This window comes from Panthera leo, chromosome F2 (assembly GCF_018350215.1).
Source record: "Panthera leo isolate Ple1 chromosome F2, P.leo_Ple1_pat1.1, whole genome shotgun sequence".
Taxonomy (NCBI): domain Eukaryota; kingdom Metazoa; phylum Chordata; class Mammalia; order Carnivora; family Felidae; genus Panthera; species Panthera leo.
Genome location: NC_056695.1, coordinates 990524 through 1015958, shown reverse-complemented (window position 1 = coordinate 1015958; position 25435 = coordinate 990524). Strand labels below are relative to the sequence as shown.

At 39.9% G+C, this 25435-nt stretch overlaps 1 protein-coding gene across 3 annotated transcripts in view; it reads left to right on the top strand.

Annotated features, from left to right (window-relative positions):
* Nucleotides 1-25435, top strand: part of PRKDC (protein kinase, DNA-activated, catalytic subunit) — a 214591-nt gene that overhangs the window by 98830 nt on the left and 90326 nt on the right. For all 3 annotated transcript variants that reach the window (XM_042923148.1, XM_042923150.1, XM_042923151.1), the window contains 10 exons: nt 577-784; nt 3567-3745; nt 5391-5559; nt 5805-5870; nt 7202-7274; nt 8367-8515; nt 11028-11165; nt 11598-11717; nt 23579-23722; nt 25248-25399. In XM_042923148.1, the coding sequence (XP_042779082.1) occupies nt 577-784; nt 3567-3745; nt 5391-5559; nt 5805-5870; nt 7202-7274; nt 8367-8515; nt 11028-11165; nt 11598-11717; nt 23579-23722; nt 25248-25399 (1398 nt within the window). The remainder of the gene's footprint in view (nt 1-576; nt 785-3566; nt 3746-5390; nt 5560-5804; nt 5871-7201; nt 7275-8366; nt 8516-11027; nt 11166-11597; nt 11718-23578; nt 23723-25247; nt 25400-25435) is intronic.

Below are 25435 nucleotides of genomic sequence, written 5' to 3'. Positions count from 1 at the left end.
AACCTCACATTTTTATAGGTGAAGAAACTAACTGTATTCTTAGTTTATAGATTTATAGACAGAATCTTACAGATGATCATTCAAGTATCTTTCATTCCAGATAAGAACATAAAGGGCCAGATGAATGTATCTCTGTATAGGAAATATGAATGGCAGTTTGTTACTAGGAAGAGACTAGAATTTGTAAATTATGATCCATGAGATTCAAATTCTGGAATTGTGATCATCTTCAGGCCTGAGACTCTCCCATAGCCTCAGCTGTTTTCTAAACAACATCAGATTTGAAAGTAAATGAAAACTGTTCTTAATGCCTAAATTCGGCATGAAGATTTCTGGGGATGAGTATAATAATATGATTTATGTACAGATGTTTCTTGTTTTTCATGGTGTGTGTGTGTGTGTGTGTGTGTGTATACACACACACACACACATATATATACATATATATATATATATAATCTTTAAAGTTATTTTTTAATTTGTAGTCATTGGTATTTATTTTGCTTGTTTTATGTGTGGGCACTCAAAACATTTGTTCAAAGCAGGGATGTTCATATAATTTTCTTTTTTTCTTAGGAGTTCATGTGTCACACAATTAGCCCTTTTGGAAAGTGTGTACAGAATGTTCAAGAGGGATGACCTACTTTCAAATGTCACTCGCCAAGCATTTGTAGATCGCTGCCTTCTCACTCTGCTTTGGCACTGTAGCCCGAATGCCTTGATAGAATTCTTTAGCAAAATTGTGGTGGATGCCATTGATGTGTTGAAGTCTAGATTTACAAAGGTATTGTACATCTGTTATTAAATGTACTATTAAATTTTTTTTAGTGTTTCATTTATTATTCTTGAAAGTAAGACAGAGTGTGAGCAGGGGAGGGAGAGAGAAAGAGAGGGAGACACAGAATCTGAAGCAGGCTCCGTTTTCTGAGCTGTCAGTACAGAGCCTGATGTGGGGCTCAAACTTATGAACCATGAGATCGTGTCCTAAGCTGAAGTTGGTCACTTAACCAGCTGAGCCACCCAGGCGCCCCTTAAATTGACTATTAATAAGAATTGATAAATCTCCTTGGCTGGTGTTCTTAAAAACTTCCATATGTTCAGTCAGAAGATCTCTGTTGCTCAAGGAGCATTACTTCAACAGTTTGGTAACAACTTGTAGTTACATGGGATCTGTGTTAGTTTCCTGCGGGTGCTATAACAAATTACCGCCACCATGGTGTAGAACAACAAAAACTTATTCTCTCATAGTTCTGCAGGCCAGAAATCAATTTCCTCGGGCTGAAATCAAGGTGTTGCAAGGCTCCGGAGGCCCTAAGGGAAAATCCGTTCTTTGCCTCTTCCAGCTTCTGGCAGCTGCCAGCATTCCGTGGCTTGTGGCCACATCACTCCTCTCCCTCCTTCTGTGGTCACATTACCTCCTCCTTTTCTGTCTAATTTCTCTCTGCATGTGTTGTGTTGAGGACCCGCTTGGATGATCTCCCCATCTCAAGATCCTTTACTTGATTTCATCTGTATAGTCCTTTTTTGTCATATAAGGTAACATTCATGGTTTCAGTGATTAAAATGTGGGTATTTGTATGTGGATATTATCCAGCCGAATACAGTCCACCTGCACCAAATGTTCCCTCTTGCAAAATACATTTATCCCATCCCAACATCCCCCAAAGTCTAAATGCATTATAGCATCAACTTTTAAGTCCAAGCTTGCATCTGAATATCATCAGCTCAGAGTCCTTTTTCATCATTCAAATCATATGAATCAGGTATGGGTGGGATTCTGGGTATGATCCATCATGGGGCAAAATTCTTTCCATTTGTGGACCTGTGAAACTAGAAAACAAATCATTTGTTTTTCTTGCCTGTAGAATTCAGGGATTATAACAGCCTTTTTTCATTTCATTTTGTCTCTGTCCCTTTCAGTCCAAGCTGGTGGTGTTTCTTCTGGTATGACATTCTCAAAAACTCTGTAGCTCTCCTATGTATGCCTTAGAGGTTTACTAACAGGAGAGTCCTCCACAGATCTTTGCTGGATAATTCCATCTCTGTTCCTGGTTCTGATGAAATAATTGAGGGCATCCATGAGTCCCATGCTTAATTTCTTTAGCAGTAGTCCAAGATTGTCCAGCTACACCCTTGTTGTCTTTGGAGCCACTTTTTTAACAGTGAATCTCCTAATGTTAGCATCTTTTACAGTCTGGATAAGCTGAGAATTTCTCAAATCAAGTTTTGGTTCTTTTTGCCCAGCAGTTCCTAACTCAATTTATCTCTTGACCCTCACATTTTATTTTAAGCAGCAAAGAAGAAAGGGGGTAGCACCTTCTAAAAATTTGCTTGGAAATTTTTAGTTAAATATTCAAGTGCATGGCTTGTAAGTTCTGCTGTGTGTGCAGGCATAGAACACTATTTAGCTAAGTTTTCTGCCACTGTATTACAAGGATCTCCTTTCCTTCAGTGTCAAAAAATATGTTCTTTATTTCCTTCTGAGACCTCACCAGCAGCTACTTTAACATCCATATTTATACCAAAGATGTGTTTATGATGATTGAGATGCTCCCTAAGACAATTTGGTTTTGCTAGCATGCTTTTTCACTTCCTTCTGAGCCCTCACCAGCAATGCCTTCAGTGCTGGTATTTCTACCAGCAGTCTCTGCAGGCAGTTTAGGCTTTTTCTGTCATGCATGGCAAATTTCTTTCAGCCTCTACCCATCATCCAATTCCAAAGTCACTTTCATATTTTTGGCATTTGTTACAGGAGATTAAACTCTTAATGCCAAAATGTGTGTTATTTCCTGAATCTTCAAGTAATAAATTACCATAAGCTTGGTGGCTTAGAACAACAGAAATTTATTCTCTCCCAGTTTTGGAGGCCAGAAGTCCAAAATTAGTTTTACTGACCTAAATTTATGGTGTTGTCATGGCCACGCTTGCCCCTGTGGCTCTGAGTGTCTACTTCCTGTCTCCTCCAGCTTCTGGTGGCTGCTGGCATTCCTTGTATGTGGCTGTGTCACTCTGACCTCTAATTCTGTCATCACATTGCCTTTTCCTTTCTGTCTCATCCCTTTATGTATCCTCTTATACAGTTACATATGATTTCATCTAGGGCCCACATGACCAATCCAAAATTGTCACCCAATCTCAAGATCCTTAACTTAATCACATTTGCAAAGTCCTTTTTTTTGCCTTGTGAGAACTCATAGGTTCTGGGAGTTAGGACTTGGATACCTTTAGGAAATACCATAAATAGTTGAAAATCTTGTTTTTTAATACATTGAGTTTTCACCTGTTGTCATCATGACTTTGATAAGATTTTGTGCAAAAGTCCTATATTGATGCCCTAAGTTCTCTATTTGGATATTATGTGTTATTTCCTGCCACATTCAACGTAACACATCAGTATACCCATGTTTCTGACCCTTGGCAGTCTCCTATTGAAGTGATTCAACATGTTTGTTAAAATTATTTTCTATGTAAAGAGCATTGAGTATTAAATTGAACATTTGATATATTAAAAAACTATTTTTCTTGTTTGATGAGACCAAAGACAATTACTTGTTACTTTTCCTTAGCTAAATGAATCTACCTTTGATACTCAAATCACCAAGAAGATGGGCTGTTACAAGATCCTAGATGTGATGTATTCTCGTCTTCCAAAAGATGATGTTCACTCGAAGGAGTCTAAAATTAATCAGGTTTTCCATGGCTCATGTGTTACAGAAGGAAGTGAACTTACAAAGACACTTATTAAGTAAGATTTTTAGTTAATTTGGGGTTGTATTTGATTCATTAATATTTTTGATGCATGTATTTTATTCATGTATATAATGTGAATAAATGTTTATTTAAATATGAGTTTTTATGGTTTTCTCGTTTTTTTTCTTGTGCACAAACTACTTAGGTGTACTTTAATTTAGCAGGTTATGGGTAACGTGTTTTATCCTATACTCATCTTTTATAAGGAATAAAACTTCTTTTCTTTTATTGTTTTTTCCTACCATTTTCCTCCCTTAATAGGTTGATATATTTTTAGTGGCATGTTTTACAGCACGAAGGGATTTATGTATTTTATTTTTCCTGACCTCCATTTGAAATTAAAGGAATATTGCATGTTTAAGCAGGTTTTCTGTAAAATACAAAGCAGTCCAATACATTTTCTCTAAAAGTGGCCTTCTCATGAAGTTCCCTCTTAGTTAATATTGACACAGACATTGCCAGGCCTCGTTTGCCTTTCCCAAGCAAGCTGTTCCGTACTGTCCTCTTACCCGCACCCTTCTTTTACCTCCTCGGGGAATGATGTGCCCGGCATCCATTCATCTGCACTAACGAGACTTGGGCGTCCTGTTTTATTTCCCTTCATCTTCATCTCTCCGGCCTGCATGTCCACCCTGTCAGTCATCACATCGGGCGGGGGTTATCTGCTCAGCACTCCCAAGACTGGTGCCCTTTTCTCATCCTCCTTCCTTCACCTACAGTTGTAGCGTCTGGTGTTCTCTGGGGAACCACTGCAGTGTAGTCTCCTTCTCAGTTATTCTCCCCGTTCCCGGGCTTGTCTCTGTCAGTTCTGTCTGTGCTGCTGCTAGTCTGATAATACCTCTGCAGTGTGAACCTGGCTGTTTCATCCTCCTACCTGAAACACTTCAAAAGAACCTCATCTTCAGTAGCAGGGGCCAGCAAACTTTTCCTGTAAATGTCCCACTCGATAGTAACTATTTTCAGGTTTGCAGGCTATATGGTCTCTTACAACTACTGCAGTGTACTGGGAAAGCCGTCATAAACAATGTGGAAACGAAGGGGCATGGCTGTGTTCTGACAACACTGTTTTCAAAAGTAGTTGGCCACCTGGGCATTGTTTGGAGATCGCATTATGCAGAATTCACTCCAGGCTCCTTAGCGTGGCAGGCGAGCTCTTCCGGGAACGACCGCCTCTCCACCTTCGGCTCACTGCCAGGCACTGCCAGTTCCCACCTCATCTTCTGAACACGCAGTGTGGCTTGTGCCTTGCTGGAAGTGACACTCTTCTCTCTGCTCATAATCCTCTCATAACTTAGAAATCAAAATTCGGTTCCGATAATTTCTCTTAAAACCTTTGTTGGCTCTTTTGCCTGGGTTACCGTCCATCTTCCTTGTTTCCATGTCTTAACTTACCGTGCTTGTTGCTGTTGCTGTGCATACCACAGTGTGGTGAAATCCCTAGGCACTGTCTTCCCTCGAGGTGTGCGTGAATATAGTGACTTGCTTGACTTTTATTTTTGGTACCTGGTACTGTGCTGGGCGCAAACCTGACACTCGGAAAAGGCTAAACTGAATTGAGATCCTGTTGTCGGGCATTGTTGGGCTCTAGCAATGATTTCCCTGTTAGGTGAATTGATTTTTCACCTGGATCTACTCTGCAGATTGTGCTACGATGCATTTACAGAGAACATGGCGGGTGAGAATCAGTTGCTAGAGAGGAGAAGACTGTACCATTGTGCTGCGTACAACTGTGCCATTTCTGTTATCTGCTGTGTCTTCACCGAATTAAAATTTTACCAAGGTTTTCTGTTGAGTGAAAAACCTGAAAAGGTAGGCTTCTGAAATTTTCACTGTTGCTGCCATTGTAGGATTGCAAGTTAGATTATATGAATTAAAATTGTATCATAATTTGCACCTTCTTATAATATTAAAGATGTAGTTCTTTGAGTTCTGTATATATGTATTTTAAAGCCAAAATGCTTCCCCATGAATTATAAGTAGCGTTAACTCTATAGTAACATCAGCAATAACAATTTCCACTATTCAGATATTTTTATGACTTTTTGGATTTACAGAACTTGCTTATTTTTGAAAATCTGATTGACCTGAAACGCTGCTACACATTTCCTGTAGAAGTGGAGGTGAGTCAAATCTTTAATGGTGTTCCTAAGTTTAAAAAATTTACCAAGAGTTTATAGAAGAAAAAGCAATATGTTATGATGAACAAAAACTCCCAGTATCAAGTCTGCTTTGAACTATAAAATCTGGTAGTTTAATGTAGTTCAGCCTCTCAGGCACCTATAAAAACATGATCATAACTCGACTTTTTGCTCTTTTAGCTAGTAAAGGATAGAAAATGGCAATAAAAGGAGCTGGGAGGACATATGCCAGCAGTGTTTTGCTGAGTTAATTTATCTGTTCAGTGAAATTGAGATCCATCCAGATACAGAATTATAACGCTCTGGCCCTGCTTGGGTGATTTGGCAGGATAATGGGGGTGCTGTGAGCTGACGTCATGTGGATAAGTGGAAAACTTGCTGTGGCAAACGTGACAAGCTTGATTTTAGCCAAGCTGAGTTTGACACGCCAACCTCAGCGATTGGTAGGAGATTGTCACTGCAGCTTTTCACAGCCCATTGGAAATGGGAATTGGGCGGGCAGAGTGCCAGAGCTCTGGGTTGTCTGGGTCAGGAACTATCATTCATGTTCACCTGCCTGGCTGCTGACCTCGACCACATCTAAGTCGTTCATGAGTTCATGTAAATGGTTGCTTCCTGCCTTGTGCCCTTTTGGAACAAGACTGGGAACTTTTCTCAAGGTGTAACACTGTTCAAAGAACTAAAAATCCAAAAAATAATAGCACTAGTGTATTAAGCATTCAGACAGTTGGTATGTGTCACTTCTAAACTTTGCAAAAGCACTGTGAGGTGCTATGATATACCATAACCATGCAGTTGAGGAAACTGAGCTCGTAAGTAAAATACAGACTGTTAGTAATTTGGGCTGCCACATCTTAGCCCACCCTAGGTCCCCAAGCAATTTGGCAAAAAAATTATTTTTGCAGGTTGGCAAAGTTTTATTTATTTTTAAATGCTTATTTATTCATTTTGAGAGAGAGAGGGAGCACGAGCAGGGGCACAGAGAGAGAGTCCCAAGTAGGCTCTGCACTATCAGCACAGAACCCGACTCGGGGCTTGATGTCAGGAACCGCAAGATAATGACCTCAGCTAAAATCGAGTTGGATGCTTAACTAGCTGAGCACCCAGGTGCCTCAAAAAATTAATTTTTAAACAAGACTTTTATCAAATTTACTTTTTAAAAAGTATCCACAAAGAAATACAGGTGAGTGCCCTTAAGGAATGCTTTTCCCACAGATTCTCACAGAACCCCACTGAGGCAATTGCTACTAAACTAGAAAATCGTGATCAGGATTTTACAAAGTTTTAAGTGGTGTATTTGTTTTGCCTGATAGGTTCCTATGGAAAGAAGGAAAAAGTACATTGAAATTAGGAAAGAAGCCAGGGAAGCAGGAAATGGGGATTCAGGTAGGTTGTTTTTAAAAGATGAGAAAGATTCTAATAGTTGGTATTTGTTACGTAAATAAAAAATATTTTAAGTACACCAAAACATTGAAATAGAGTTTGAAAAGGTTTTAAGTGGCAAGTAGAATTTTACTTTGAAAGAAATTTAATCAGCTAAACTTTTACCTATGTAGAAAGATCTCAGAATGGCCAAAGAGGGCTGAGAAATGGTATGCTTTTTCTTAAAAGTGCAAGATTGGTTGATAGTTATCTATGTTTGTATATGGACTATGTCTGTATGTTGTTTAAATACATTCAGGAATCTGTGTTAAAATACAGATCTCATCCTGCCATTCCTCTGCTCCAAACCTCTGTCAGCTCCCACTTCCCTGAAGACAGAGCTGCCTAAGACCCCTGACCCACCTGCTGCCCCCCTGCTACTCTCCTGCTCACTCTGCTCCAGTAGCACTGCCCCCCTGCCTGTACCTGGAGGCACCAGGCTCCTTTTGGCCCCAGGGCATTTGCACATGATGTTTCCTCAGCCTAGAATAATCTTGGTCCCAGATATCAGCGTTTTGTTTAATGCCAGCCTTTGAAGGAAGTTGTCCTGGCTTCCTGTTATAAAATTATCTGTCTCTTGCTCCACATGCTCCCTGTTTCATTTTTTTGCTTAATTTTTCTTCATATCTTTTTTTTTTCCTGACTTGAGGATAAATTTTGGACCGGTTTTGTAAATTCTTTACATTTGTGAATTGGTTGTTTTTCAGTAGTATCTTTTCCCACATTTATGTTCGACTTTTTATGCAGAATGTACCCCGTCAAAATTTTAACTGCAAAGAAATTCTGTTAACATCATATTCAAAAATTGTATGTGGTTTAACTTAATTTCTTTGTCCATGACAGTACAGAATAACCGCTCACTAATGACAAAAGCAGGAGGAGGTGTCTCTTCCCCGTTTCCTTTTTGCTTTGTTAATCTGGATTATCAGTGGAGAATCACAGGATTGATAAAAGCCTTAGTTAACACAGTCTTTTAATTTTATTAATATCATTTGAGCTTAGAGAAATACATTTTTTACTAATTTGAATAAATGTATTTTGTTCTTTATATCTTAGGTGGCCCTCATTATATATCTTCCTTGTCGTATTTGGCAGACAGCAGCCTGAGTGAGGAAATGAGTCAATTTGATTTCTCAACTGGAGTTCAGAGCTATTCATACGGTTCCCAAGACCCTAAATCTACCACTGGTCATTTTCGGAGACGGGTGATCACATGTCACATATTAAAAAATATTGTTGGCATTTATAAAGGAATGGGGCTTCATACTTAGGGGAAACTAGTTCTGTGTCAGTAGTCCTCAGAGAATAGCGTGCGGAGAATTTTCCAAGATCTGAGTCCCAGCTTTCCATCCTCTAGACTCAGCAATTGGATTTTGTCAGTACAGGAAAGAAAGCTGTCTGCAAGGGCTGATTCACAGTAACCAGTGTCCATGAGATTACTGTTTTAAATCAGAACTGCATTTAAGGGTTTCCAGTGAGAAAGACGACTACCATACTCAGAGGTCTTGCTGGTAGGACTGTTGCATTCTCTCACTACAGAAAACGAAGAAGCTGTTTGAATACTTGATGTTATCTAACTGAGATAACTGAATGCATCTGTATTCACAGATAATAGCTTGACCTCGTAAACAGACAGGAAACTTGTAGGTACACAGACACCTGTGCACCTACACAGACACACACATGTGTACATATGTGTAAAAGCAGGAGTTCCACAGATACATCTGATTCCTGTCCAGGGTTCATTCAAGTTTTTTCCCTTTCCAGTTTCTTTGATATGCACTAACTTCTTTCTCTCAACCCCTTTTCTTTCCTCTATACTGATGTCCTCCCGGAGTGGGTCCTGAACCACAGGCGGGCACCTCACTCTCTCCTTCTCCATCCCCAGACATTGCCAGGCAGCTCTTGTCCCCTCTGGTCTGCCCAGCGGCTTTTTGCCCGAGGAGGGTGGGAGCAGTGCAGCGTTTTTGAAGTTGAGTTTGTACCTTACGTTGCCTCTTGGGTTGGCTTCTCTCTTTTTTAATGACTGTTTCAAAGAGGAGCCATTCATTAGTTCTTTCACTTAGATTATGTCATACATCTCTGCTGGGCAATAAAAGAGTGTGACTTTGTTCTGTTATGACCACACTGGCTAGTGAGACTCCTCTTTTGTGAACAGGCCATTTACATTGAGGCATCTTGGGTTCAATCCTCGTGCCTTCAGTTTGATCGCATGACTGAGTCCTAGTTCAGATGTATCTAGTCCTTGTGAGCAGCATCTTGATATACAATAATTTTTACTGAAAAACATGTTGAGTAGATCTGAATGCAGTCAAATATTGTAACTCCTTTGACACCTTACCAAGTATATGGAAAAAGGGACATTAAGATTATTCTAATTGATTTTTGTGGCTGATTGAATGTGGTTTTTTCTTGTCTCTTATAAACCTGATAGTGTGTAAAATTTACTGTTTCAGTGCTCATTTAGCACTGTTCCTAGTAGAACATAACATCACTTCCTGTCATTTCTAAAACCCCCAGTTTATAGAAATTATCCATTGTCTTTGGGAGGAAAGAGACCATACCCACAATGGTTATAAGAAGACTCCTTTTCCAAATACTGTACATCTTTGGGAAGTGATGTTCTGAAATAGTTCCTGCTACCAGGGCAGACAGAATTACAGAATTATGTAGGGCCATTTTATTCCTCTTTCTACCCAGTTTCTGTAAGCACTTTAACTGTCTAAAAATTTCTTCTTGGGATTTCTCAAATCTTTCTTTTCTGAAAATTATCTTCCTGGGAAATATCCAGATAAATTGTTCAGCTGTGTGTGTGTGTGTGTGTGTGTGTGTGTGTGTGTGTGTGTGTAAAATTTACTATGTATATAAAACCTCAATTCATTACATTTATAAAATAATTATCTCTGCTGTAATTTCTAAGAGAATTTTAGGGTCAACAATGGTTTAAAAATTTTGTTCTTTTATTAAAGTATCAAAGCAAATTAAGGACTTTATGAAGTTTTTCAGAGAAAAACTCATTTTCAGTTTACTGAGAAAAGAAATGTTGGTAAAAGTTTATCTTAAAATTATGTGTCAGTAGCTCCACATTCTCCATAACATGGCAACTAAGAATCATGGAGACTATTGTTCTCAAGATATTGAGCATTCTTGGGCCTCCTAGACAGAAACATTTGGAAAGATCTTTGTGTTTGTACAAAGCAACACATGTCTGCATGGATGCTATAACCTGAGCATGACCCCCAAGGAGATCTCTCCCCATGAGGAGATCAGAGGAGAATTATGTATCTATAACTTAAGGAAGATATGAGGTCCTGTAATTTTTTCTAAGTTGTTTAATAAGAAAACCTAACAAGTATATTTGATATTATTACCCAAGTATCATTGTTACCTAAGTGTGTGTTTTGTGATATTGCCCCCAAAGTCAGAATATCACATGCACTGAAATTTTATTTATTATTTTTAATTTTTTATTTATTTTAGAGAGAGAGAGAGCACAAGTGGGGGAGAGGGGCAGAGGGAGAGAGCGATAGAATCCCAAGCAGGTTCCACACTCAGTGTGGAGCCTGACAGAGGGCTTGATCCCATGACCCTGGGATCATGACCTGCACTGAAATCAAGAGTTGGATGCCCAACCGACTGGCCCACCGACCCAGAGGCCCCTGTATACTAAAAATCTAACAGTGTACTCTGCATCATCAGATTCTTCCCTTTTCCTAGGATTATAAAGATCCCGTGATCCAAGATGCTGTCCTGGAGTTAGAAATGGATGAGCTTAATCAACATGAATGTATGGCAACCATGACAGCCCTGATTAAGCACATGCAAAGAAATCAGATCCTACCTAAAAGAGAAGAGGTTTGTTTCTGCTAATCTGATGGTGTCTCATTTAATACTGTTTATTGCTATCACAGTAAGAATGAACACTTAATATCAAATACCAAATTCTGTATCTAATAAACGTGATTTTTGTTGCTTGTGTCTTAAATTTTTTAAACAATTTTAATGTTTATTTATTTATTTTGAGAGAGACCAGAGGAGGGGCAGAGAGAGAGAGGGAGAGAGAGAATCCTAAGCAGGCTCCATGCTGTCAGCACAGAGCCAGACATGGGGCTTGATCTAACAAACCCTGAGATCGTGACCTGAGCTGAAGTCAAGAGTCAGATGCTTGACTGACTGAGCCACCCAGGAGCCTCTTGTTACTTGTCTCTTATTTTGTCATCTCATGATATCGAAGTGTGAAGTTATTTTATTCCACTTTTTAAGGTAACTTTGAATGGATTATTTCAGGGTTCGGTGCCAAGCAGTCTTCCCCCTTGGATGAAATTTCTTCATGACAAACTAGGAAATCCATCAGTATCATTAAATATCCGTCTCTTCTTAGCCAAGCTTGTTATTAATACAGAAGAGGTAAGTAATTTATTATTTCTTTAAAAATTCTTTGCAGTTTTATGTATGTACTTAAAACTCCTAATAAAGAAATGATGTAAAGGAACAGAGCATGACGTTTTTGTTCTCTGAACAAATTTGTTCAACATCAATCTTTTAATCATTTTTTCAACTTGAAAATTAAATTTTATTGTGTTAGAAATGATCTTTTTATAAAGCACGTGTTGGCACTTTCTAATGGGTTCCAGCCTAATTAGTTTATAGGAGCAAAAATGGTGAAAATATTCCTATTAATGATATTTGAAAAAGACCCGACTTTTAGATAATTGCTGAATTTATCAGTTGGTTTATGTATAGCACCACATCAGGGGAGACTTCTTCCACCGGTGGCAGTTAGGGAAGAGAGCCCTTGAGTGACGTGAAAAGTGCAGTGGGAATTTATATTCTGTGTAGAAAGAACACTGTGGGCAGAGACGGCCTCTGACAGAGCCAGACATGTCTCCATTGACAGCACAGACCATGGGCACATGGTCCAGAGAAGTGTGGCCACATGGCTTGGGCGGGTGAGCTAGGCCAGGTCATCAGGATTCATGTAGAGGGTGCAGCTCATTTGTTGAGCAATAAGGAGCCACTGATGGGTGCCAGGTGGAATGATGTGATCCACGTTGCTCCATACAAAGTCCTTTTAGGCAGCACTGCAAATTGAGGGGCTGTAGCAGGGCCCGTGTTCCCCAGGGTCACACCTGATTTCTAGCTCCCAGGGCTGCTGTAACAGTGGAACCACAGACCGGGTGGCTTAAACAACAGAAACTGATTGCCTCATGGTTCTGAAAGCCAGAAGCCTGAGATCAAGGTGTTGGTGGGGGTGGTTCCTTTTGAGGGCTGGGATTGAGAATCTGTTCCAGGCCTCTCTTCCAGTTTATGGTGGCCTCAGGCATTTTTTTTTTTTTTTTCAGCACATAGATGCTGTTTTTCTTGAGTCTTCACATTGGCTTTCCTCTCTGCATCTGTCTCAGTATGTACAAATTTTCCCTTTTAATAAGGACATTGTCATTGGATTAGAGCCCATCCTAATGACCTCTCCTAACTTGATAATCTTCAGAGACCCTATTTCTAAATCAGGTCACATTTATAGATGTTGAGAATTAGTACTTCAGTATCCTTTTGGAAGACACAGAACAACCCATAATGCTTGGGGTCACACGTGATTTCTAGCTCATGTTCCTGAGTGCTGACTTGATGGCTACCAGAAAGGGAGCTGGTGTCTTTATTTCTGGGTCATTTCTTGGTAGCCTGGGAGTGGGTAAGCAGGTTGACAAGGAAGCATGCTGAACTTGTTCACACATGTGGATGTGAGTTGCCTCTGAGACATCACTGAGAGATTTCCTGGGGTGTTGTGCGTGTCGGAGGCTCAGGAGTGACTAGGGGAAGGGTTTGCAAAAGATGTTCCAGAGGCTCCGTTGTCTTACAGAAGAAAAGATTAGAACTTGCGTTTACATTTATTATTAAAATTTCAACATTTATGTATTTTCTTTATTGATATATTTTTAAGTTTTTATTTAGATTCCAGTTAGCATACAGTGTAATATTAGTTTCAAGTGTAGAATTTAGTGATTCGGCACTTAAATACAGCACCCAGTGCTCATCACAAGGGCCCTTCTTAATATGCTTCACCTATTTAACCCATCCTCCCCGCCCCTCCACCTCCCCTCTGGTAACCCTCAGTTTGTTCTCTGTAGTTAAGAATCTATTTCTTGGTTTCTTCCCTTTTCCACCCCCCAAGTTTTGTGCGGTTTTTTTCTTAAATTCCACACATGAGTGAAATCATATGGCATATATCTTTCTCTGACTAAATTATTTCACTTAGCATATTACTCTCTAGCTCCGTCCCCATTGTTGTAAATGGCAAGATTTCATTCTCTTTTATAGGTGAGTTTTATACACACACACACCCCCCATCTTCTTTACCCATTCATCAATTGATGGACACTTGAGCTGCATGTATTTCTTGGCTGTTGCAGATAATGCTGCTAGAAACATCAGCGTGCATGTATCCCTTTGGGTTTTTTTTTGTTTGTTTGTTTTTGGTTTTGTTGTCTTAAGTAGGCTTCAAACCCAGTGTGGAGCCCAGTGCGGGGCTTGAACTCATGACCCTGAGGGTCAAGACTTGAACCAAGGTCAAAAGTCAGATGCTTAACCAACTGAGCCACCCAGGAGCACCTGCATATATCCCTTTGATTTAGTGTTTTCATAGTCTTTAGTTAAATACCCAGTAGTGCAATTGCTGGATCATAGGGTAGTTAGTTCTATTTTTAATATTTTGAGGAACCTCCATACTGTTTTCCAGAGTGGCTGCACCAGTTTGCATTCCCACCAAAAGTGTAAGAGAGTTCCCCTTGCTCCCCATCCTCTCCAACATTTGTTTCCTTTTTGTTGTTTTTTAATGTTTATTTATTTATTTATTTGAGAGAGAGAGAGAGAGAGAGCATGTGTGAGCTAGGGAGAGGGAATCCTAAGCAGGCTTTGTGCTGTCAGCTCAGAGGCAGACATGGGACTCGATCCCACGAACCGTGAGATCATGATCTGAGCTGAAACCAGGAGTCAGACTCTTAACCAACAGAGCCACCCAGGCACCCCTCTGTGTTGTTAACTTTAGCCATTGTGACTGGTGTGAAGTGATAGGTCATTGTAGTTTTGACTTGTACTTCCCTGATTGATGAGTGATGTTGAGCATCTTTTCATGTGTCTGCCGGTCTTCTGTAGATTTCCTTTGGAAAAAAAGCCTATTCATGTCTTCTATTTTTTAACTGGCTTATTGTTTTTTTGGGTGAATTTGAGAAGTTCTTATAGACTTTGGATTCTAGCCCTTTATCAGATAGGTCATTTGCAAACCTCCATTCTGGAAGTTGCCTTTTAGGCATAGGTTGCCTCAACAAAGCTAAAAGGCAACCTTTGGAATGGGAGATAATTGTAAATGACATAGATGGTATCTAAAGTCTATAAAGAACTTCTAAAAAAACAACCCATTTAAGAAGTGGGCAGAAGACATGAATAGACACTTTTCCAAAGAAGACATCCAAAAGGCTTTTTAGTTCTGTCGATTGTTACCTTCACCGTGCAGCAGCTTTTTATTTCAGTGAAGTCCCTGTACATTTTTGCTTTTGTTTCCCTTGCCTCTGGAGATAATATCTAGTAAGAAGTTCCTATGGCCGATGTCAGAGGTTACTGCCTATGTTCTCCTCCAGGATTTTAATGGTTTCCTGTCTCACATTTAGGTCTTATATCCATTTTGAGTTCCATTTTTGTGTATGGTGTAAGAAAGTGGTCCAGTTTCATTCTTCTACATGTTGCTGTCCAGTTTTCCCAGCACCATTTTTTTAAGAGACAGTCTTTTTCCTATTGAATATTCTTGCCTCCTTTGTCAAAGGTTAGTTCGCCATATACGTGTGGGTTCATTTCTGGGTTTTCTATTCTGTTCCATTGATCTTTGTGTCTGTTTTTGTACCAGTACCATACTGTGTTAATCACTCTTTCTTTGCAATACAACTTGAAGTCCAAAATTATGATGCGTCTAGCTTTGCTTTTCTTTTTTCCAGATTGTTTTGGCTATTCAGGGACTTTTGTAGTTCCATACAGATTTTAGGATTATTTGTTCTAGCTCTGTGAAGAGCACTGGTGTTATTTTGTTAGGGATTGCACTGAACGTATAGATCACTTTGGGTAGTAACGATATTTTAACACTATTTGTTCTTCCTATCCATGAGCATGGATGGAATGTTTTTCCATTTCTTTGTGTCTTCCTCAATTTCTTTCATTAAGTTTTATAGTTTTCAGAGTACAGATCTTTTCCCTCTTCGGTTAGGTTTATTCCTGGGTATCTTGTGGGTTTTGGTACAATTGTGAGTGGGGTCAATTGCTTGATTTCTCTTTCTGCAAGTTCATTATTGGTATATAGAAATGTAACCGGTTTCTGCACACTGATTTTGTATCCTGTGACTTTACTGAATTCATTTGTCAGTTCTAGCAGTTTTTTTGGTGGAGTCTTTTGTGTTTTCTATGTAGAGTATCATGTCATCTGCAAATAGTGAAAGTTTGGCTTCTTCCTTGGCTGATTTGGATGCCTTTTATTTGTTTGTGTTGTTTGAGTGCTATGGTTAGGACATTCAGTACTATGTTAAATAACAGTGGTCAGAGTAGACATCACTATCTTTTTCCTGAACATAGAGGAAAAGCTCTCAGTTTTTACCCATTGAGGATAATATTAGCTGTGGGTTTTTCATGTATGGCCTTTATTATGTTGATGTATGTTTCCTTTAACTCTACTTTGTTGAGTTTTTGTCATGAATGGATGTTGTACTTTGTCCAGTGCTTTTCTGCATCTATTCAAAGGATCATATGGTTCTTATCCTTCCCTTCATTAATGTGATGTATTACATTGATTGAGTTGTGAAAATTGAACCACCCTTGCAGCCCAGTTATAAATTTCATTTGATTGTGATGAATCACAATTTTATTGTATTGTTGAATTCAGTTTGCTGATATTTTATTGAGTATTTTTGCATCCATGTTTATCAGGGTATTGCCTTTTAGTTCTCTTTTTTAATGGAATCTTTTTCTGGTTTCAGTTAAAAATTTCAACTTTTAAACTTATTCATTTATCATACAGATCTTCCTTGACTTATGATGAAGTTATATCCCAATAAACCCAGCATAAGTTGAAGCTATCATAAGTCAAAAATGCATGTAGTACACCTACCTTGCTGAATGAACATCATAGCTTAGCCTCACCTACCTTAAACATGCTCAGAGTGTTTATGTCCATCTGTAGTTGGGTAATATCATCTAACAAAAGCCCATTTTATAATGAGGTGCTGAATATCTCATGTAATTTATTCAGTGCTGTGCTGAAAGTGAAAGCCAGAGTGGATGTATGGGTACAGGATGGTTTTAAGTGTTATCAGTTGCTCCCTCGTGATAGCATAGCTGACAGGGAGCTATAGTGCAGGTGCCGCTGCCCCTGCTCAGTGTCTTGGGGCTATCATCCCACACACTGCTGGCCCAGAAGGTAAAAGTTAAAAGTACAGTTTCTACTGAAAGTGTGTGGCTTTCATGGCATGATTAAGTCCAAAAATCTTAAGTTGAACCATCAGAAGTCAGGTACTGTCTGTAGTTTAATAATAAAGAAGTTTGTGGAGATCGGGGGAAGATGGCGGCATAGGAGGACTCTGGGCTCACCGCGTCCTGCTGATCACTTAGATTCCGCCCACACTTGCCTAAATAACCCAGAAAACCGCCAGAAGACCAGCAGAATGGAGTCTCCGGAGCCAGGCGGAGACAAGAGGCCCACGGAAGAGGGTAGGAAGGGCGGAGAGGCGGTGTGCGCTCCACGGACTGGCGGGAGGGAGCTGGGGCAGAGGGGCGGCCCGCCAGCCAATCAGAGCCCCGGAGTCTGGCTTGCAAAAGTGGAGGGGCCGGACGGAGTGTGTTCCGACAGCAAGAGGGACTTGACATCTGGAAGGTTATAAGCTAACAGCTCTGCTAGGAGAGCAGGAAGGCTGGAGGACAACGGAAGGGAGAGTGGCTGAGCCCCGGGACGAAAGAGCTCAGTTTGTCGGGGAACAAAGGCGCTCGCCAGCGCCATCTCCCTCGCCCATCCCCCTCGCCCATCCCCCAGCCAAAATCCCAAGGGAACCGGTTCCTGCCAGGGAACTTGCTGGCACCATGCAAACACCCAATGCTGTGCTTCTGCGGATCCATCCCTCCGGAGGGTCTGACTCCCTCCCGGTGCCGCAGGGCCCCTCCCGAAATGGATCTCCGAAGGAAAAGCGAGCTGAGCCAGCCCCTCCCGCCCCTGTGCACCTTGCCGATCCACCCCAGCTAATACGCCAGATCCCCAGCACCACAAGCCTGGCAGTGTGCAAGTAGCCCAGAGGGGCCACACCACCCCACAGTGAATCCCGCCCCTAGGAGAGGAGGCACACATCAGTCTGACTGTGGCCCCAGCGGTGGGCTGGGGGCAGACATCGGGTCTGACTGCGGCCCTACCCACCAACGCAAGTTATTCAAGATAGCACAGGGGAAGTGCCCCACAGTTCTGCACCACTCCAGGGACTATCCAAAATGACGAAACGGAAGAATTCCCCTCAAAAGAATCTCCAGTAAATAACGACAGCTAACGAACTGATCAAAAACGATTTAAACAATATAACAGAAAGTGAATTTAGAATAATAGTCATAAAATTAATCGCTGGGCTTGAAAACAGTATAAAGGACAGCAGAGAATCTATTGCTACAGAGATCAAGGGACTAAGGAACAGCCAGGAGGAGCTTAAAAATGCTATAAAAGAGCTGCAAAATAAAATGGAGACCATCACGGTTCAGATTGAAGAGGCAGAGGAGAGAAGAGGGGAACTAGAAGATAAAATTATGGAAAAGAAGCTGAGAAAAAGAGAGGTAAAAAAATCCAGGAGTATGAGGGGAAAATTAGAGAACGAAGTGATGCACTAAAGAGAATTTACGCATAATTGGTATTCCAGAGGAGGAAGAGAGAGGGAAAGGTGTTGAAGGTGTACTTGAAGAAATAATAGCTGAGAACTTCCCTGATCTGGGGAAGGAAAAAGGCATTGAAATCCAAGAGGCACAGAGAACTCCCTTCAGACGTCACTTGAATCAATCTTCTGCACAACATATCATGGGGAAACTGGCAACATACAAGGATAAAGAGAAAATTCTGAAAGCAGCTAGGGATAAACGTGCTTTAACATATAAAGGGAGACCTATAAGACTCGTGACCGATCTCTCTACTGAAACTTGGCAGGCCAGAAAGGAATGGCAGGAGATCTTCAATGTGATGAACAGAAAAAAAAAATATGCAGCTGAGAATCCTCTATCCAGCAAGTCTGTCATTTAGAATAGAAGGAGAGATAAAGGTCTTCCCAAACAAACAAAAACTGAAGGAATTTGTCACCACTAAACCAGCCCTACAAGAGATCCTAAGGGGGATCCTGTAAGACAAAGTACCAGAGACATCGCTACAAGCATGAAACCTACAGACATCACAATGACTCTAAACCCATATCTTTCTATAATAACACTGAATGTAAATGGACTCAATGCACCAACGAAGAGACATAGGGTATCAGAATGGATGAACAAACAAGACCCATCTATTTGCTGTCTATGAGAGACTCATTTTAGACCTCAGGACACCTTCCGATTGAGAGTGAGGGAATGGAGAACTATTTATCGTGCCACTGGAAGTCAGAAGAAAGCTGGAGTAGCCATACTTATATCCGGCAAACTAGACTTTAAATTAAAGGCTGTAACAAGAGATGAAGAAGGGCATTATATAATAATTACAGGGTCTATCCATCAGGAAGAGCTAACAATTATAAATGTCTATGTGCCGAATACAGGAGCCCCCAAATATATAAAACAATTACTCATAAACATAAGCAACCTTATTGATAAGGATGTGGTAATTGCAGGGGACTTTAACACCCCACTTACAGAAATGGATAGATCATCTGGACACACGGTCAATAAAGAAACAAGGGCCCTGATTGATACATTGGATCAGATGGACTTGATAGTTATATTTAGAACTCTGCATCCCAAAGCAACAGAATATACTTTCTTCTCGAGTGCACATGGAACATTCTCCAAGATAGATCCAATACTGGGTCACAAAACAGCCCTTCATAAGTATACAAGAATTGAAATCATATCATGCATACTTTCAGACCACAATGCTATGAAGCTTGAAATCAACCACAGGAAAAAGTCTGAAAAACCTCCAAAAGCATGGAGGTTAAAGAACACCCTACTAAAGAATGAGTGGGTTAACCAGGCAATTAGAGAAGAAATTAAAAAATATATGGAAACAAACGAAAATGAAAATACAACAATCCAAATGCTTTGGAATGCAGCGAAGGCAGTCCTTAGAGGAAAATACATTGCAATCCAGGCCTATCTCAAGAAACAAGAAAAATCCCAACTACAAAATCTAACAGCACACCTAAAGGGAACAGAAGCAGAACAGCAAAGGCAGCCTAAACCCAGCAGAAGAAGAGAAATAATAAAGATCAGAGCAGAAATAAACAATATAGAATCTAAAAAAACTGTAGAGTAGATTGACGAAACCAAGGGTGGGTTTTTTGAAAAAATAAACAAAATTGATAAACCTCTAGCCAGGCTTCTCAAAAAGAAAAGGGAGATGATCCAAATAGATAAAATCATGAATGAAAATGGAATTATTTCAACCAATCCCTCAGACATACAAGCAATTATCAGGGAATACTATGAAAAATTATATGCCAACAAACTGGACAACCTGGAAGAAATGGACAAATTCCTAAACACCCACAGTCTTCAAAAACTCAATCAGGAGGAAATAGAAAGCTTGAACAGACCCATAACCAGCAAAGAAATTGAATCAGTCATCAAAAATCTCCCAACAAATTAAAGCAGAGATAATACCTATCCTTCTCAAGCTGTTCCAAAAAATAGAAAGGGAAGGAAAACTTCCAGACTCATTCTATGAAGCCAGTATTACTTTGATTCCTAAACCAGACAGAGACCCAGTAAAAAAAGAGAACTACAGGCCAATATCCCTGATGAATATGGATGTAGAAATTCTCAATAAGATACTAGCAAATCGAATTCAACAGCATATAAAAAGAATTCTTCACCATGATCAAGTGGGATTCATTCCTGGGATGCAGGGCTGGTTCAACATTCGCAAATCAATCAATGTGATACATCAATTAATAAAAGAAAAGAACCATATGATCCTGTCAATCGATGCAGAAAAGGCCTTTGACAAAATCCAGCACCCTTTCTTAATAAAAACCCTCGAGAAAGTTGGGATAGAAGGAACATACTTAAAGATCATCAAAGCCATTTATGAAAAGCCCACAGCTAACATCATCCTCAATGGGGAAAAACTGAGAGCTTTTTCCCTGAGATCAGGAAGACGACAGGGATGCCCACTCTCACCCCTGTTGTTTAACATAGTGTTGGAAGTTCTAGCATCAGCAGACAACAAAAGGAAATCAAAGGCATCAAAATTGGCAAAGATGAAATCAAGCTTTCACATTTTGCAGATGACATGATATTATACATGGAAAATCGGATAGACTCCACCAGAAGTCTGCTAGAACTGATACATGAATTTAGCAAAGTTGCAGGATACAAAATCAATGTACAGAAATCAGTTGCATTCTTATACACTAATAATGAAGCAACAGAAAGACAAATAAAGAAACTGATCCCATTCACAATGGCACCAAGAAGTATAAAATACCTAGGAATAAATCTAACCAAAGATGTACAAGATCTGTATGCTGAAAACTATAGAAAGCTTATGAAGGTAATTGAAGAAGATATAAAGAAATGGAAAAACATTCCGTGCTCATGGATTGGAAGAATAAATATTGTCAAAATGTCAATACTACCCAAAGCACTCTACACTTTCAATGCAATCCCAATCAAAACTGCACTAGCATTCTTCTCGAAACTAGAACAAGCAATCCTAAAATTCATATGGAACCACAAAAGGCCCCGAATAGCCAAAGTAATTTTGAAGAAGAAGACCAAAGCAGGAGGCATCACAATCCTAGACTTTAGCGTCTACTACAAAGCTGTAATCATCAAGACAGCATGGTATTGGCACAAAAAGAGACACATAGACCAATGGAATAGAATAGATACCCCAGAACTAGACCCACAAACATATGGCCAACTAATCTTTGACAAAGCAGGAAAGAACATCCAATGGAAAAAAGACAGTCTCTTTAACAAATGGTGCTGGGAGAACTGGACAGCAACATGCAGAAAGTTGAAACTAGACCACTTTCTCACACCATTCACAAAAATAAACTCAAAATGGATGAAGGACCTGAATGTGAGACAGGAAACCATCAAAACTCTGGAGGAGAAAGCAGGAAAAGACCTCTCTGACCTCAGCCGTAGCAATTTCTTACTTGACACATCCCGAAAGGCAAGGGAATTAAAAGCGAAAATGAACTACTGGGACCTTATGAAGATAAAAAGCTTCTACACAGCAAAGGAAACAACCAACAAAGCTAAAAGGCAACCAACGGAATGGGAAAAGATATTTGCAAATGACATATCGGACAAAGGGCTAGTATCCAAAATCTATAAAGAGCTCACCCAACTCCACACCCAAAAAACAAATAACCCAGTGAAGAAATGGGCAGAAAACGTGAATAGACACTTCTCTAAAGAAGACATCCGGATGGCCAACAGGCACATGAAAGGATGCTCAACGTTGCTCCTCATCAGGGAAATAACAAATCAAAACCACACTCAGATATCACCTCACGCCAGTCAGAGTGGCTAAAATGAACAAATCAGGAGACTATAGATGCTGGAGAGGATGTGGAGAAACGGGAACCCTCTTGCACTGTTGGTGGGAATGCAAATTGGTGCAGCCGCTCTGGAAAGCAGTGTGGAGGTTCCTCACAAAATTAAAAATAGACCTACCCTATGACCCAGCAGTAGCACTGCTAGGAATTTACCCAAGGGATACAGGAGTACTGATGCATAGGGGCACTTGTACCCCAATGTTTACAGCAGCACTCTCCACAATAGCCAAATTATGGAAAGAGCCTAAATGTCCATCAACTGATGAATGGATAAAGAAATTGTGGTTTATATACACAATGGAGTACTACGTGGCAATGAGAAAGAATGAAATATGGCCCTTTGTAGCAACATGGATGGGACTGGAGAGTGTTATGCTAAGTGAAATAAGCCATAAAGAGAAAGACAGATTCCATATATTTTCACTCATATGTGGATCCTGAGAAACTTAACAGAAGACCATGGGGGAGGGGAAGGAAAAAAAAAAGAGGTTAGAGTGGGAGAGAGCCAAAGCATAAGAGACTCTTAAAAACTGAGAACAAACTGAGGGTTGATGGGGGGTTGGAGGGAGGGGAGGGTGGGTGATGGGTATTGAGGAGGGCACCTTTTGTGATGAGTTCTGGGTGTTGTATGGAAACCAATTTGACAATAAATTTCATATATTGAAAAAAAATAAAAAATTAAAAAAATTTAAAAAAGAAGAAAAAAATAAAACTATACAACAACAAAAAAAAACAAAACGAAGTTTGTGTTTGTAATTTGTAAATAAATCAATACATACATGGAGAGTGTTCGAACTTTTCTTTACTTACGGGGTGTATAAACAAAGATTTGAGACCACACAGATTTAAGGTGTGAGAGTAGTCCCTGAGGAAACATATTTAATAAAAACAAAGTGGCGAAGGTTAATAAGATAGGTAGCTTGAATTATATCTTAATCTGTTCATTTGCATCAAAATAGCATTCTTGTGCAATTTCTAAAATAAACTAAATTGAATTTAGAATATGGGTACATTTTCTTTAGATTTCAGAGGTCTTGAGAAAATGAAGTCAATAACACAATAACTTCTATAATATAAGAAATGAAAGAACATCAGCCACATGCGTCTACCTAATTTTTATATTCTCGTTTTTCATATACTCTATGCATTTGCATAAAATAACAGTTCTCTAGAGCTGCATATTATTCAGATAGGATAAGATTGATAAAGAGTACTTTCATTTTGATTTTTAAGAGCATAGTTATATCAGGTTTTCAACAAAGAAAATATCAGAAGTCCATTTGCCTTGTATTGTGGTTTCAAGGACCCATGAGGAGAGAATTCAACAGAGAATCTGATCTGATGAAGCAGGGTAATTGTTGGAATTTACATCTGTTTTGGATTTAGGTCAAGTCATAATATTAAATTTTAGCTGATGGAGGATATGTTCCTAAATTAATAATTTGGTTATTCAAAATAATTTTTTTGCTGTTTGACTTTTAAATTCTCTTCCAGGTCTTCCGCCCTTATGCGAAGTATTGGCTCAGCCCCTTGCTGCAGCTGGTGGTTTCTGAAAACAATGGAGGAGAAGGAATTCACTACATGGTGGTCGAGATAGTGGTGACTCTTCTTTCGTGGACAGGAATAGCTACTCCTGTGGTAAGAATGGACACGTCTTTTATGGGGTGGTATGTCAGTCTCTTGCTGGTACCATAAACAAATTGATGACAGATAATCCAAGCTCCTCTTAATGACTTAAGAGTCACCATTTTTAACATTAATTGTCATGTTGCTGTGGTCCTGTTATACCAATGGCTTCGTACTGCTTCAGGTCTGTTTTCTTAGATTTCTGATTTCTTAGATTTCTTTCGATAATGCCTCTGACTTGGCTTTTATTTTTAAGCTATCAGGTATTTATTTTGTTTGTTGCTTTTATTTGCTAGGATCTTGGAAAGTAGACTAATGATTTCTTAAAAATAAGTGTGAAATAAATGTCAGTAGACCCTGAATATTAGGTCTTGAAAACTTCTGTTGTAACTAAAGTCTGTGGATGTTTTGGCATTTGTTTTGCCAGCTTACTTACTTCCCTAGTATTGACATGGACCCGTTAATGGTTGAAATTGCCAAAAAAGTAACCACCAGGTGAATGATACTGTGTCACCCTGAGGCAGTCTCGTGGCTTCCGCCGGCACAGATCTGTGTGCTCTGGAGCTTTGCCATTCACATAGAAACATTAGCACTAATAAGCGCCAAGAGTTTTCGTGTGGGAATATCCTGAGAACTTTCCTTACTAAACATAACATATGGACATAGAGCTTTTACATGCATTTGTATCTGGATGTGCCTATCTTATTTCACAGTAAACCAAATTTGGATTTCTTAGCTTTAAGGTGGTAAATGTTTTCATGTTATTAAGCAGAGTAAAATTGTGTTAGTATTTAGTTTAGCTTAGGAACCATTGGGAAAGATTGAGTTAAATGTCAGGTGCAGGGTTGAGTTTGAGAGAGCCGAACTGCTAGGTGTCAGAATAGCTGCATAAAGCAACGAGTCAAAGTAAGAACCAAGTGAAGCCTTTTGTCACTTGCGGTAGGGGCTAAAGCCAGAGGAAGTGGACTCCCCTTGTCCATTTCCCCCATGGAACATTGCAGCTTAGTCTGGCCGAGGGTCAGGTGGTTTAGCACAGATCCGAGGGTCATCTCACTGTTGAGGGACCCCTGAATTAAAGGCTCCAGCAGTTTTATGAGACCATAAAAGGAGTCAGAAGAAAAGTGTTTTCACAGTTGCCCTTCCTCTTATAAGGAGCTCTCAGCGGAGACGCCTGGAGAAGATGAAGAGAAATGAAGGTGCCGGGGGTTACGAGTGCAAATATGTGACAAGCGTGACCAGTCTGGGGGGTGGAGGGTGGAGGGTGGATGGCTAAGGGTCTGACTGTATCTACCCTTGGAGACTGCAGAGCCCTGGCTCTGTTCCAGCCTGGTGCCAGAGGGTAGCTTGTCCGTCCATAAGGCCTGCCAGCAAAGCCTTTGTCATTGCCTGTGGTTGTCCTTGAAAAATCACACATAGTTTTACACCAGAAGCCTCAGTATACTGGCAGGTTTCTTTTATAAATGGACTGTTGGATTAAAAAAATGTTTTTCCAGAGTGGAATGCTACATATTAATACAGAATTTCTATACCTTTTTAGGGGGTCCCTAAAGATGAAGTGTTAGCAAATCGATTGCTTCATTTCCTAATGAAACATGTTTTTCATCAAAAAAGAGCTGTGTTTAGACATAACCTTGAAATTATAAAAACCCTTGTTGAATGCTGGAAGGATTGTTTATCTGTCCCTTACAGGTACAAATTTACTACATTTTGCAGTATTGCTTAGAC